This window comes from Phyllostomus discolor, chromosome 2 (assembly GCF_004126475.2).
Source record: "Phyllostomus discolor isolate MPI-MPIP mPhyDis1 chromosome 2, mPhyDis1.pri.v3, whole genome shotgun sequence".
NCBI lineage: Eukaryota > Metazoa > Chordata > Mammalia > Chiroptera > Phyllostomidae > Phyllostomus > Phyllostomus discolor.
In genome coordinates this window covers 51,777,872-51,790,120 of record NC_040904.2, presented here as the reverse complement: position 1 = coordinate 51,790,120, position 12,249 = coordinate 51,777,872, and the positions used below count along the sequence as shown (strand labels likewise).

Here is a 12,249-nt window from a genome sequence, read left to right as displayed (position 1 = left end):
CCCATCTCTGGAGGCAGCTGCCGACACCAGTTTATTTTACGTACTTTCAGATATATTTTTTAAATTATTTTTTAATCCTCACCCAAGGACATGCTTACTGATTTTAAAGAGAGGGGAAGGGAGGGGGAGAGGGAGAGAAACATCAATGTGAGAGAGAAGTGTCTATCGGTTGCCTCTCACAGGCGCCCTGACTGGGAACCAAACCCACGAACTTTCGGTTACCAGATGACACGCCAACCAACTGAGCCATGCTGGCCAGGGCCTTTCAGGCATATTTTTTTACATGTGTATACAAATATATATGTATGTGTGTATACATGTTTTATCTGTGTATTCTGCCACATTGTTACACAAATAGTAGCGAACCTTGGTCCAGGTCTTTTGAAACAGGGATGTCAAGGTGAGACGAGAGGTGTGAAAGAAAGTTGTTGGAGGCGTTTCTTATGGGGAAACAAAAATCAGGGTGCTAGAGGGGGAGGGCACCGCACTCTGTGCTCTGACCCCTGTGAAAGACAGAGGGAGGGAGGAGGGGGTAGATGAGGAGAGTTTCAGGCCACAGCACAGTTCTAAGAAATTCAAGCTAAACTTGCCTATCAGAGGTGTCCAGTGTCTCACAAGAATGACTGTGATTGAAAGCCCTGCTGTCCTCAGTTACTGGCCACAAGCATCCCATGGGACGTGTGGCCTTTGGGTGCATGTGGTGGCAGATTCTGAGCCTAGCAGCTGGCCCATCTGTCACTGTCCTCCCAGAAGCAGGAGAGCTGAGTGGAGCACTGTGGTCGCTGCCAGAAGCGCATAAACAACCCGCACCTTGTCTTTTGTGTAGCAATGTTTTTTGGTAATTGATCCATATCAGTACATAAAAGTTCTTCATTCTTTTTATGCTAACATAGCATTACATTATATATATATATGTCTCATAATTCATATGTAGTTCCCTATATAGACATTTAGACTGTTTTCCATTTTTTACTACTACAAATAAAGCTGTAATAAAATAACCTCATACACTTATCGTTTCAACCATGGACAAGTACACCTCTAGGATAAGTTCCTAGAAATGAATTTGAAGTTTTAATGATAATAGCATGGCCCTCCCTAGAGCTGTAGCAGTTTACTCCCACCAGTGTAAAGGCAGTGTTAGAGGCAGTGCTGGGTCCAACACACTTGGCTTGTTTCGCTCATTCACTCATTCATTCATCCATGTAACATGCATAAATATATAACATATATATCTTGACTCTGGGGAGGGGTTAGGGAAGATACAGAGGAAGTGGGAGAGAGACAGGTTGTGACAGCTGGGTTTCAGCCCCACTTGCTCTGTTGGTGAGTACCCTCTAGACAGCATAGCCTGTGCCTCATGCACATGGTCCTGAGGGTGAAGCCTGGGCTAAGGCCACCACTGCAGGGCCCGGATGAGGAGAGGAGACGGCCATGCTGGCCACATGGAGGATTGACAGGTGTACCCTCAGAGCCTCCTGGGAGTACAGCCACATGCCTGTGTTCCCTCATTAAAAAAAGCAAACAAAAGGTACTTTTCCTATTATCTGTTATTGTAAGGTGACCAGATACATTTTAGGAAATTTAGAAATTACAAAGAAAAAATAAGAAGAAACAAAGGAAGATAAAAGAAAGAGAGTGGCCATCATAGTCCCCAGATCATTGGGTACAATCCTCCCACACTGTTTTCTGTGCATATATACATAAAAATACTTACATACGTATTCCACATGTATTTAACACACACGCACATGCCTATTACATATGTACTTTACAACCTATGAAACATGAGGACATTTTCTGACCTGTGTTTGTCTTCAGACTAACTGTGCTTCTCTGTCCCCTGCCAGCTGCTCCGCACTCCTGTTCTGTGGAGGGTCTACATCGTCATTATGCTCAGCTGCAATTTCATTGTGTCCCTTGTTGTGGAGGTAAGTGCCCCCCAGGCTGGTGATCGCTGTGGGGTGATGTTTGGTGGCAGGGGGGGTGGTCTGCCAAAGGAGCAGCGTTAGCAGACAAGGCTCGACAGTGCAAGGGGCTTCCCTCCCTGGCAATGTGAGCAGAGCTGCTTGGCTCTGATGAGTTCAGAACAAGGTGCTCATTCTTCCATCTGTAAAGTGGAGCTGGGGAGACTAGAAATATGGTGTCTAAGGGCCTAGTCATTTCTAAAATTGACAAATAAAGACCCAACTCAACTCACTTTTGGAAATTGAGATATGATTTACACACTATAAAACTGACCTTTTAGAAGTGTGCAATTTAGTGATTTTTAGTACATGAGTGTTTACTGAGTTGTGCAACCACCACCACAATCTAATCCTAGAATGTTCTCATCACCCCAAAAACAATCCTGTACCTATTACCAGTCACTCCTCATTCCCCCTCCTTCTTAATTCACCCCCTGGAAACCACAAATTTATTTTCTTATTCTGGAGGTTTCATACAAATGAAATAATACAATAGGTGGCCTTTTGTGTCTGGCTTCTTTCGCTAAAGAACTTATATAATTTTTACTTGACAGATAGGAAATGAGATTCATGGTGAGCTTCTCTTGGCTTTATTCAGCTCCATTTCCTCATTAAAACAAACTTATCTCCTCCTTTTCTCCACTGTGTGGTTCACGCCATCCTTCACTGCTGTTGGCCACCATCTCTCTTCTTTCAAAGCGCACTGTTAGTAAGGGGCGCCCCCGGAGAGGCATCCATGTTGAAGGAGAGTTGAGCTGCAGCGTTCCATCTGTCCCCGCTGCCGCTTGCTCCGGTGAGGGGCATTCATGGAAGACTGAGAGCACCTAGAGCCTGGCTTCTTCCCACAGCATTTTGTAGGCAGGAGCTCGACAACCTTCCTCGCTGAGCAGGCTGAAGGTTGCACGGGAGCTGGTGGCAGAACAGGACAAGAATAGGGTACTGGAGCGTTTCTCTCTCTGTACTAAACCAGAGCTTCTCAAGCCTGAGTGGACATCAGAACCACCTGGAGGGCAATTTGCTGGTCAAAACACAAGTTGTCCAGCCCTCAGCCCACATTTCTGATTTAGGAGGTCTGGAGTAGTCACCGGGTTTTGTTTCTAGCAGGTTTCCTGGTGATTCTGACACTGCTAGTTCAGGGACCACACACTGAGAAGCACTACACTAAACCACATGGTTTCCAAAGCCGCCAAGTTAATGAAAGAACGTCATCATGGGCTTTCTCATACTGCATTGCACAATGGTCCTTGCCCGTTAAAGGAAGACGTACCTCGTCTCTGTCCACAATCTCATTATTTCCTCTGTCTGGTACACCTTTCCCTCTTTTGCATGTTGAAATGCTATTCTATCCTCTGTGGCACAGCCACAGTACTGTCCTCTTCCGGAATCTTTCTTGACTCCTAGATCAGTTAGGCAAGTAAAAAACTCAGCTAACAGGGGCTTCAACAATAAAGATATTTATTGACTCACTTAAGAAGATTAGAGCTGAGTGACTTCGGGCTAGTTTCGTGACCAGGTGTCATGGTGGGGGGGCGTTCTGTTACCTTCCTGTTCCACTGTCCTTGGGTGTCAGCCTGTTATGTTTGCGTTTGTTGCGTGTGGTGCCCACATAGCTTCTGTGCAGCGGGGCATTGCGTGTGTTCTCGGTGTCAGGAGAAAAACGGAAGGGGAGGCACCATCAAAGTAAGGTACTTGCTTTTTCCCTTCAAGTAAGCACCTTTTACCAGTGAACAAAAAAAAATTGCTATAGCCCATCTGCAGACTTCGTGTTATACTCGTTGTTTAGAACTGTGTCTCATCGGCATGCTGAGTGGAAGAAGATTCTGGGAGAGTGGATTTATGCCAAAGCGTCAAACAGATTGACAAAGGGTAATCGAGCAGAGCGGTCTGCCGCAATCCCCTGCAGGAAGCCCTCCTGCGGTTAGCACAGGTGCAATTGAGAGCATAAGCTGAGGGCAGTTTACCTGGGTCTGAATCCTGGCTTCCCTCTTTCTTGCTGCCTGACCTTGGGCAGCACTTGTTGCTTCACTTCCCTGTGTCTCTGTTTCCTCATCTGTAAAATAGTGATCATAAGGATACCTTATCTCAGAGGTCACTGTGAGCATAAAGTGTGAACAGTGAGAAGCACATAGTAAGTACGCTCAGTAAATATAAGCTATGGTTGTTATGTTTTCTCTGTGGTACTTACCATTTCTTACTTTGTATCTACCAATCATTCAGGCATTCATTTATTCGCTTACTCTTTCCACAAGCACTGGTTGGCCAGGTGCCGTGTCCTAGGGCATTATGCCAGCAGATGGACAGGGCAATTTGACACTCATGGAAGATCAAGTTTCTTTGTTGTTGAATGGGAAATGGAGACACTCATGGCTGTCTAGTGTGGGTTCCCAGCAGCTTCGACACTGAGAAATAGCACTGCAGGGTTCCAGCTCCCCACCACGTCTCCTTCATGCAGTTACCGCTTTCCCTGCTGTCTGCACACACTCAGGAACAAACCCAAGCCACCTGAGTCTTTGATGAAGACAGTTGTATTGGAGAATTACAGACACTACGATTTCCTGTTTCACGAGGTGAGCCTAGCAGAGCAGGTAAAGCCCCCAGAATGTTGTGCAGGCAGCAAGATGTTCCCCTCACCTGGCTCTAGGTACGTCTGACACAAGACACTAAGGATTCCTAGGATGGCTGCGTGAACTTCCATACTAGCTGGCCAAGCGGTGGCAGAGATGGTCTGGAGAGGCTCTAAGGGACAGGCATGGGGGATGACTGGCTTCTGTTCGCAGAGTCCTGAGTATAGCCTTGTGTGCTGAGAGGTGTAACCCTAACCTTAATCTTAGAGCAGCCCAGCAAACAGGTTTGAATGAGACCTTATCCTTCCTCGGCAGATTTGCATGATCTAACCTTCAGCTGAAAGATAAAGGAGCTAATATTATAGCTTTAACCCCCTTCCCTTTTAAATTATTTATGTGTTTGAGTATACATACATATGTATATGCCTATGAATTATTTGATGAGCCAGTCAGGACAGCTCATGTGGTAAAGTTTTTGGTTTGTTTTGTTTTTTAATTTGTTTTAGAAATGGCATCATAGCAAGGCATTCTTTCTGTTTCTTGTTCTGGATTTCATTTGCAGTGTGGAGTGACAAAATGGATTATTTCTTGGGGCTTCAGTTTCCTTTTCCTGAGTAGCAAAGCGATACAGGTCACAATAGAGGTCATCACACTTCCAGAGCTGTGAAAAAGCTCGAGGCATGGCGTAAAGCATTCAAGTCTTTCTGTGCGATTTGCTTCATTGTTTTGTTTAAAGCCTGTTAAGATTTCCTGAAGGTGAGTTAGATGTTAAAACCACTAATTGGATACCTGTGATCCTGCCTTAACTCAGCCCCAAGGAGAACTATTGCTCGCTTGTTAAATTGAGGCGGACAGAGGCCTTGCTGTGGGAAAGGAGAGTAACAGGTCGGGCTGGGTGAGCGCTGAGGTGTGGGATGAGATGGCTGGCTGGGTCTTTAACAACCTGCCAGGGAGTGATCAGTTTTTACAGGAAAATTCAGATAGTTGTTCTCTGTCATTCCCAGGGGCAATGGGACTCAACTGTCACAGAGGGTGGATTTTAGGAAAGCTACCCTCTCTGGCAAAGTTCCTTGTAGAATACTACAGAATTAAGTCTTTCAGTTCAGCAGAGATACCACTGAGGCACACCAAAACCAGTTCTGATTCTCTGGGACGGCTTGGCTCCTCATATTTTCCCTTTTGTTTCCTTCATAACTTCCGAGACGGTCAAACTTTGTGGCTGTGGGAGAACAGAAAGAGGTGGTTCCGGGGGCGCTAGCAGAGCCAACACTAGACACTGAAAACTGCAGCAAAGTTTGGCGATTTTGTTACAAAAGGCACCATCCAGGAGAACTGAAAGCTAATGCTTAAAAGCCTGAACTCCTCCACAGCGTGGTAGGCCACAGATTATATTTGGCAAAATCACAAGACTTAGTGTGCATGGGGTCTGAGGTCACGCTGGGAGCAGGTCGGTCGGAGGTGAGGGAAGGGTAATGAATCACTTCTTCAGGTCTTGAGGACAGCTGGGAGGCTTTACCCAGCACCTCTCTGTTTGGTCTCATGGGAAAGCAGCCAGGGGGTCTATCTGCCTTGGGACTCAGGAGCTGACACATAACTTAGGTCAAGATGTTACCTTCAGCCTGCCAGAGGTCTGGACCTTCTGACCATTAGTCAGGTCCAGGTTACTGACCTCTGCTGCCTCAGGGGTTGCTGATTATCCCAGGGAAGGGTAGGTCTCTGAGAGGTATGTACACACACACACACACACACACACACACACACAGACTATTTCTAGAGCTAGGATTTAAAACAAAACTTAATCAAAACCATAAAAACTCTTGGTTTCACGACTAAAAATGATAAAAATGAAAAATTAACATAATAACCTCTCACTCACTCTGTATTGTAATTTATGGGCTCTATTTATGGAGACTAAGTCTAACTCATGAAATAAAACAGCAGTCCAAAACTTTTCTAAAGAGACATATCTTATAATCTTTAAAAAATACATTGCAATTACTCATAGTCGAAGGTTGGAAGTACATGCAAACAGGGCACACTGTAGTTAGAAGGGTAGGAAATGGAGGCAGCTAAGCCATGCTGTGCCCTGCGCTGTAAGGGGGCTTATGTAACCCTCATGACAAACCTCAAAGAAAGGAATTATTATTTCTAATCAACGAAGTTCAGATAGGGTCATTTGCCCAGAGGAGGTGTCAGAACTGGGATTCAAAACCAGATTTGTTCAACTTCAAGACTATGGCCCACTCCAATTTTACTTAACTATGTTTATAACTATGTAGCGATGTACCAGTGTATATACCAAAGCCACATCATAGGTGTGGCACATCTTTCTATAGGGTCCATTTCATTTGGTGGTAATTTCAAATGTCATTTTCTATTAACTTAAATATGGTTGTGTTATGGAATGGGCTGCAATATTTGACCAATTTTAAACTTAATTTATATATGAGATTCAGAAGAAATGTCATCCTTGAGGCAGGCTACTTGAAACTATGTGCTCCTTGAAAGTATGTACCTCTCTCTTCTCCCAGAAGAGTTCCTTAAGTGGAAAAGTTTGAGAGGCTAACATTTGTCATATAAAACCTCCTTGGATTTGTTTGTCCAGGGCTGAAGTTCTTGAAAGTATGTACTTCCCTCTTCTCCCAGAAGCATTTCTTAAGTGGAAAAGTTTGAGAGGCTAAGGCCTGTCACGTAAAACCTCCTTGGATTTGTTGGTCCAGGGCTGAGGCTCTTCGTCAAGTGGCACCTAAGCAGCATATGCAGAAGTGCCTCGTTAGAGTGGATGGGACCCTAACCTGAAAGCACTTGCCCTCTGGTTGTTAAGAGCAACTCTTTTATTTTGCAGGAGGTCATCATTGAAAACCGAGCCCTGTGGATAATAATCAAAAGGTGTTTTGGCTATCGATCAAAAAGCCAGTATCAGATATGGCACAGGGCCTTGGCAAATGACCCCAGTTGGCCCCCACTCAACCAGATGTCCCACCCTGACCTGCCGGGGTGCGGCAGGGGGGTGTCCTACAGCAATCCCGTGTTTGAGAGCAACGAGGAGCAGCTCTGAAAGCAATGGGACATCCAAGTGGATAAAACATAGAAAAATTGACAAAAGGGAACAGTTTCAGTGATGTATTTTTTTTAAGCAATGAGACTCTTAAAGTACCAGCAAGGATTTTTGGAATCAAAAACTTATTCAGTCACAATGGCAAAGTCTGTTTGATAAAATGCTTTCCGCAGAGCAGAACACGGCCCCGGGAGAACGCTTTCCTCTTGACCTCTGAAAGCGTGAGAGGTGTTCAGTGAACCAAGACTGGGCCAAGGATGGCAGTGGGCCAAGAGACTGGGAAGGCTAAAGGAGAAGACGGACTCTTTCTTCTTAGGTAACATGTTTTTTAAATGAGTTGAGGGAAAGTAGTGCTATGGCTAGCCATAGAATTGTAACATGCTAGAGATTGTTTTTGAACTGTTATGTCATTGATAGAAAAATGAAGGCATGGGAACCCTCACACTAATCTTCACTGTCAGGTTTATTTTCCTTTGTAGTACTTCTCAGAGTTGAGACGGTTTCTGCCACTTCTGGCCTTCCCCTACAAATTAGTCAGGATACCCTAAGCTGATGCTGCAGTAACAAACAACTCCCATATGTCAGTGGCTTAACACACAAGAACTTCTCCTTTGGTCCAGGTGATTCTTTAGAATAGCTCTCCTCAGAGTGGTGACTGCTTCCATTAGATGGCTCCGCCCACTCAACACCAGGACTCCACGTTTACTGTGGTAGGGAAAGAAGAGACTGCAGATCGCACAGGGGCTCTCCCCTGCCTGAGCCCCAGAGTGGCATGTTATCTCCTGCCCCGCTCACATCACTTTAACCAGGGATTGGCAGAGGACCTGGGGAGCATAGTCCTCTGTGTTTAGGGCTGGCTTCACGGGCACATGACCTGTGCTATTGCACAGGGCCCATCTTTTGAAGGGCCCCACTCTTGGTTTAATGCTCTGCTGTTGCCATCTTAAAGTTCTTTGAATAAAGGTGTCCACATTTTCATTTTTGCACTGGGCCCCACACAGTACGTAGTTGGCCCAGCTTGTACTCCCAGGAAAGACGGGGACATAGCACATATCGAAGGGCACTGGTGCCTCCCACTGATCTCTGCACCTCCTGACCCCAGGAACTCAGAAATCTTAAGAACCCTCATCTCACATGCCCAACCCCAGGAATTTTTACTCCTCTGCTTTCTCATTTTTGATAAAAGTTAGTCTTGTGCTACAAAATACTATGTTACCATCGATGTAAGTCTTTATATAATTTACACATTTCTTAGGTTTGAGGCTTCAGTTTTCAGAAGCAAAAAATTTCCCCTATTTCATCACTACTACAGTTTGGTTAGACTGGATTTATTCAGCACAGAAAACACCCAGGTTTCTGTTAGCTCAGCAGACACTACTGAATTCTAGGAGAAAATCCACAAATACTATTTTAAAGCAAAAGCAAAATTTTTATTATGAACATCGAGTCCCAGGCAAATGTGGTGGGCAGAGATGGATGTCCTGGCCCAGGACACAAGGCTGGCTTTGTGACTGTCAACAGCATCTGCAGTCATTCCTGTCCTTGGATGAACTCCTGAGCATGGCTGGTGGCTCCGTGACTGCAGATAATGCTGAGAACATGTATTTCCCCAGCCACGAAGGCACCTTGCGGCTTCTGGTTTTGAAATGAGGTGTGAAGCCCCAGCTGGTGTGGCTCAATGGATTGAGTGCTGGCCTGCAAACTGAAGGGTCACTGGTTCTGTTCCCAGTCAGGGCACATGGCTGGGTAGTGGACCAGGTCCCCAGTTGGGGGTGTATGAGACGCAACTAGTTAAAAATAAATAAAAATTAAAAAATAAAATAAGGTGTGAAGAATCATTAAAATGGACTGCAGGATTATTGTCTTCCTTGGTACAGAAAGAGATGTTTCCATGTACAAAGTCAGCCTCAGCAGTGATATGACAACTCTGAATATCTTTCCCTAAAATGGATAGTTTTTCTTATTTTTCAAAAGTGGGGGCTGTGGACAGGGCAAGACAGACATGGTCTACAATGTAGTGATGAGCAAGAGCAGTGTGGACATCAATAAATCAACAAACAACAAGTGTTGGTGAGGAGGTACAGGAAAGGAAACCCTCATGCATGCTTGGTGGGGAAGCAGGCTGATGCAGCCACTGTGGAAAGCAGCATGGAGATACCACAGAAAGCTAAAAATGGAACTGCCTTAGGACCCAGCAATTCCATTTTGAGGAATATATCTAAAGAAACTCCAAACACTAATTCAAAACAATATGTGCACCCTTATGTTCATGGCAGCATTATTTATAATAGCCAAGATTTGGAAGCAGCCCAAGTGCTCATTAGTAGATGAATAGATCAAAAAGCTGTAGTAAGTTTATACAATGGAATACTACTCAGGTATAAAAAAGAAGGAAATCTTACCTTTTGTGATATCACAGATGGACCTGGAGAATACTATGCTAAGTGAAATAAGCTAGTCAGAGAAAGACAAGTACCACATGATTTCACTTACATGTGGAATCTAATGAACAAAATAGCAAACCAAATAGAAAGAGATTCACAGAGAACAGACTGACAGCTGTTAAGGGGAGGAGGTTGTGGGGCAGGGTGAAAAAGGTGAGGATATTAAGCAAAGGAAAAATCCTTGAAGACACAGATGTTAGTGATCAGAAGAAAAGGGAGGGGAAGCTAGAAGAGTGGGAAAGGGGGATAAGTAATGACAAAAGGAGACTTGGCTTGTGGTTGTAGACACACAAAACAATATACAGATGGCGTATTATAGAATCATACACCTGAAACCTGTATAATTCTATTAATCACTTTTACCACAATAAATTCAATAAAAATTAAAAAAGAAAATAAAAAGAGCAGCGTGCACCAGCTCATACTTAGAAGAATCCCTCACCAGATAATGTCACCTCCACCAGCTCATCTGAATTGCACACTTCTCCTGAACTCAGAAAAGAAAGGGCTTCCCATCCCCACCTTCTGCATGAGAAATGATACTGAGGCTGAGGAGAGCAGACCTGGGCCTCAGACACAAGCCTCTCAGCAAATCTGCTTTAAAGCTCCAGCAGGGCAGGGTGGTTGGTATGATCTTAGTCAAAGAATGAGTTTCTTACCTGTCAGATAGAAGAAGATAATCTTGTGCTAATACCAGGGCCTTCTGTTCAGATAAATTCCTGCCAAACGTGGGTTAGAGATGTGTCAAGACAACACAAAACCACTAACTCTGAGTGTCTGTCTTTCTGAGATTAAGTTGCTCTTGTCTTGGTCCTAAGTGATTCCCTCCTCAGCCATTCACACATGGCTGGCAGGGGATGGGGATGGAGGATTTCAGTCCCCCACCAGCCAAACAGTCCCAATATTTTTGCCGAAAGGGACTCATTCTGGAGACTATACTTGAGACTAATTATATCTCAGAGGCAATAAATGAAGGAGCAGGTAGTGCTGACTCTGGAAAAATAGGGAGTCCAGGTATATGAGATTTGAATTTAAATACTTGAAGGTTTACTGTGGGAAAGAAGGCTCTTAACTGTGCCCAGTGGCACGACCAGCATGTAAGGAGCACAGTGGGAATGACTGTGGGCTGACACGAAGACCACTGTCCTTACTTCACTGATGGAAGAGGGAGCTGGTGACCTCCCAAGGTGTGTGCTCTGTGACTTGGGATATGCATGTAGATATTCAAAACCAATTACAGAAAGAAGTTAAGTATCAGATGAAACTCGACTACCAGCAAGATCCTTTTTCTGACTGGATGTGCCCCGTGTCTCAGTCGTGCACTGTGATATAAGTCAGTTACATGGGATGCTGCTCACACGGAACATCAGACTGGCCCACGTGGGGAGATGGGCTGGGGAGGATGGCTCCAGGCCCTGTGAGGTCCCACCGTGTGGACAAATAGACTCGACAGCTCTGTACCTTGGAAGGTGGCTTCTAATGGGAGAAAGGCCTAAAAAGGAGGGGCAGAGTGAGGACTCCTGCCTGCTAAGTGGTCAGCTGTGGAATTCTTCTGATGTGTGTATTTTCTTAGAAATAGGTGTTTGAAAATTTTGAGAAAAAGAACATGGGAGAGTGCCCCTACCCAAAAGCAGAGTTACCTGTGCCCAAAATAGTTTTCTGATTAGGACCTGGAGGAGAAAAGGACATAGCCACCCGATCCAAATCAACTGAGGGGGTCCCTGTATGTCCACTCCAAGGCAGACAGCTCTTATCCACAGAGGAGAGCCCTGATTTGGGGCTCCCCTCACAAAACACGCAGTGACATGAGAGTGGGAATTTGCGTGTGCCATCTGTGTCCTCGTGTGCTCACACAAGCGTGCATGTGCCCACTTGCCGCTATGGTGACTGTAAAAAGTGGTTATTTATTCAGAGCCATGTATTTAGTTTATGTACAATAAATTATTCTGTACAAAAAAGGCAAATAAAATCTATAATTCTGTTGTTTTAAAATCAGTCTCTCGCTTATTCTGTAGTGGGTTCTTTCACTCTGGCTAATAAAATGATGCGGTCTATTTCAGTAACATTGAATCAAAGCAACATCTTTACAGAGTTCTAGTCATTTCTTAACACTGCAGATGCTATTGTTCCTTTCTTTGTACACAGGGCATTAAGAGTATACAAAATATTTTTATACCCGTGCTCTCATTTAAGCCTCATAATGACCCTAGGAGGGA

The 12,249-nt window shown here is 44.7% G+C and overlaps 1 protein-coding gene across 1 annotated transcript in view; it reads left to right on the top strand.

The window, feature by feature from the left end:
* ATP13A4 (ATPase 13A4) overlaps window positions 1-8,867 on the top strand; it is a 116,281-nt gene extending 107,414 nt beyond the window's left edge. Inside the window, exons 29-30 of the mRNA XM_028504791.2 lie at window positions 1,851-1,931; window positions 7,377-8,867. Coding sequence (XP_028360592.1) covers window positions 1,851-1,931; window positions 7,377-7,589 — 294 coding nt within the window. The 3' untranslated portion in view covers window positions 7,590-8,867. The remainder of the gene's footprint in view (window positions 1-1,850; window positions 1,932-7,376) is intronic.
* The last annotated feature ends 3,382 nt before the right edge of the window (window positions 8,868-12,249 follow it).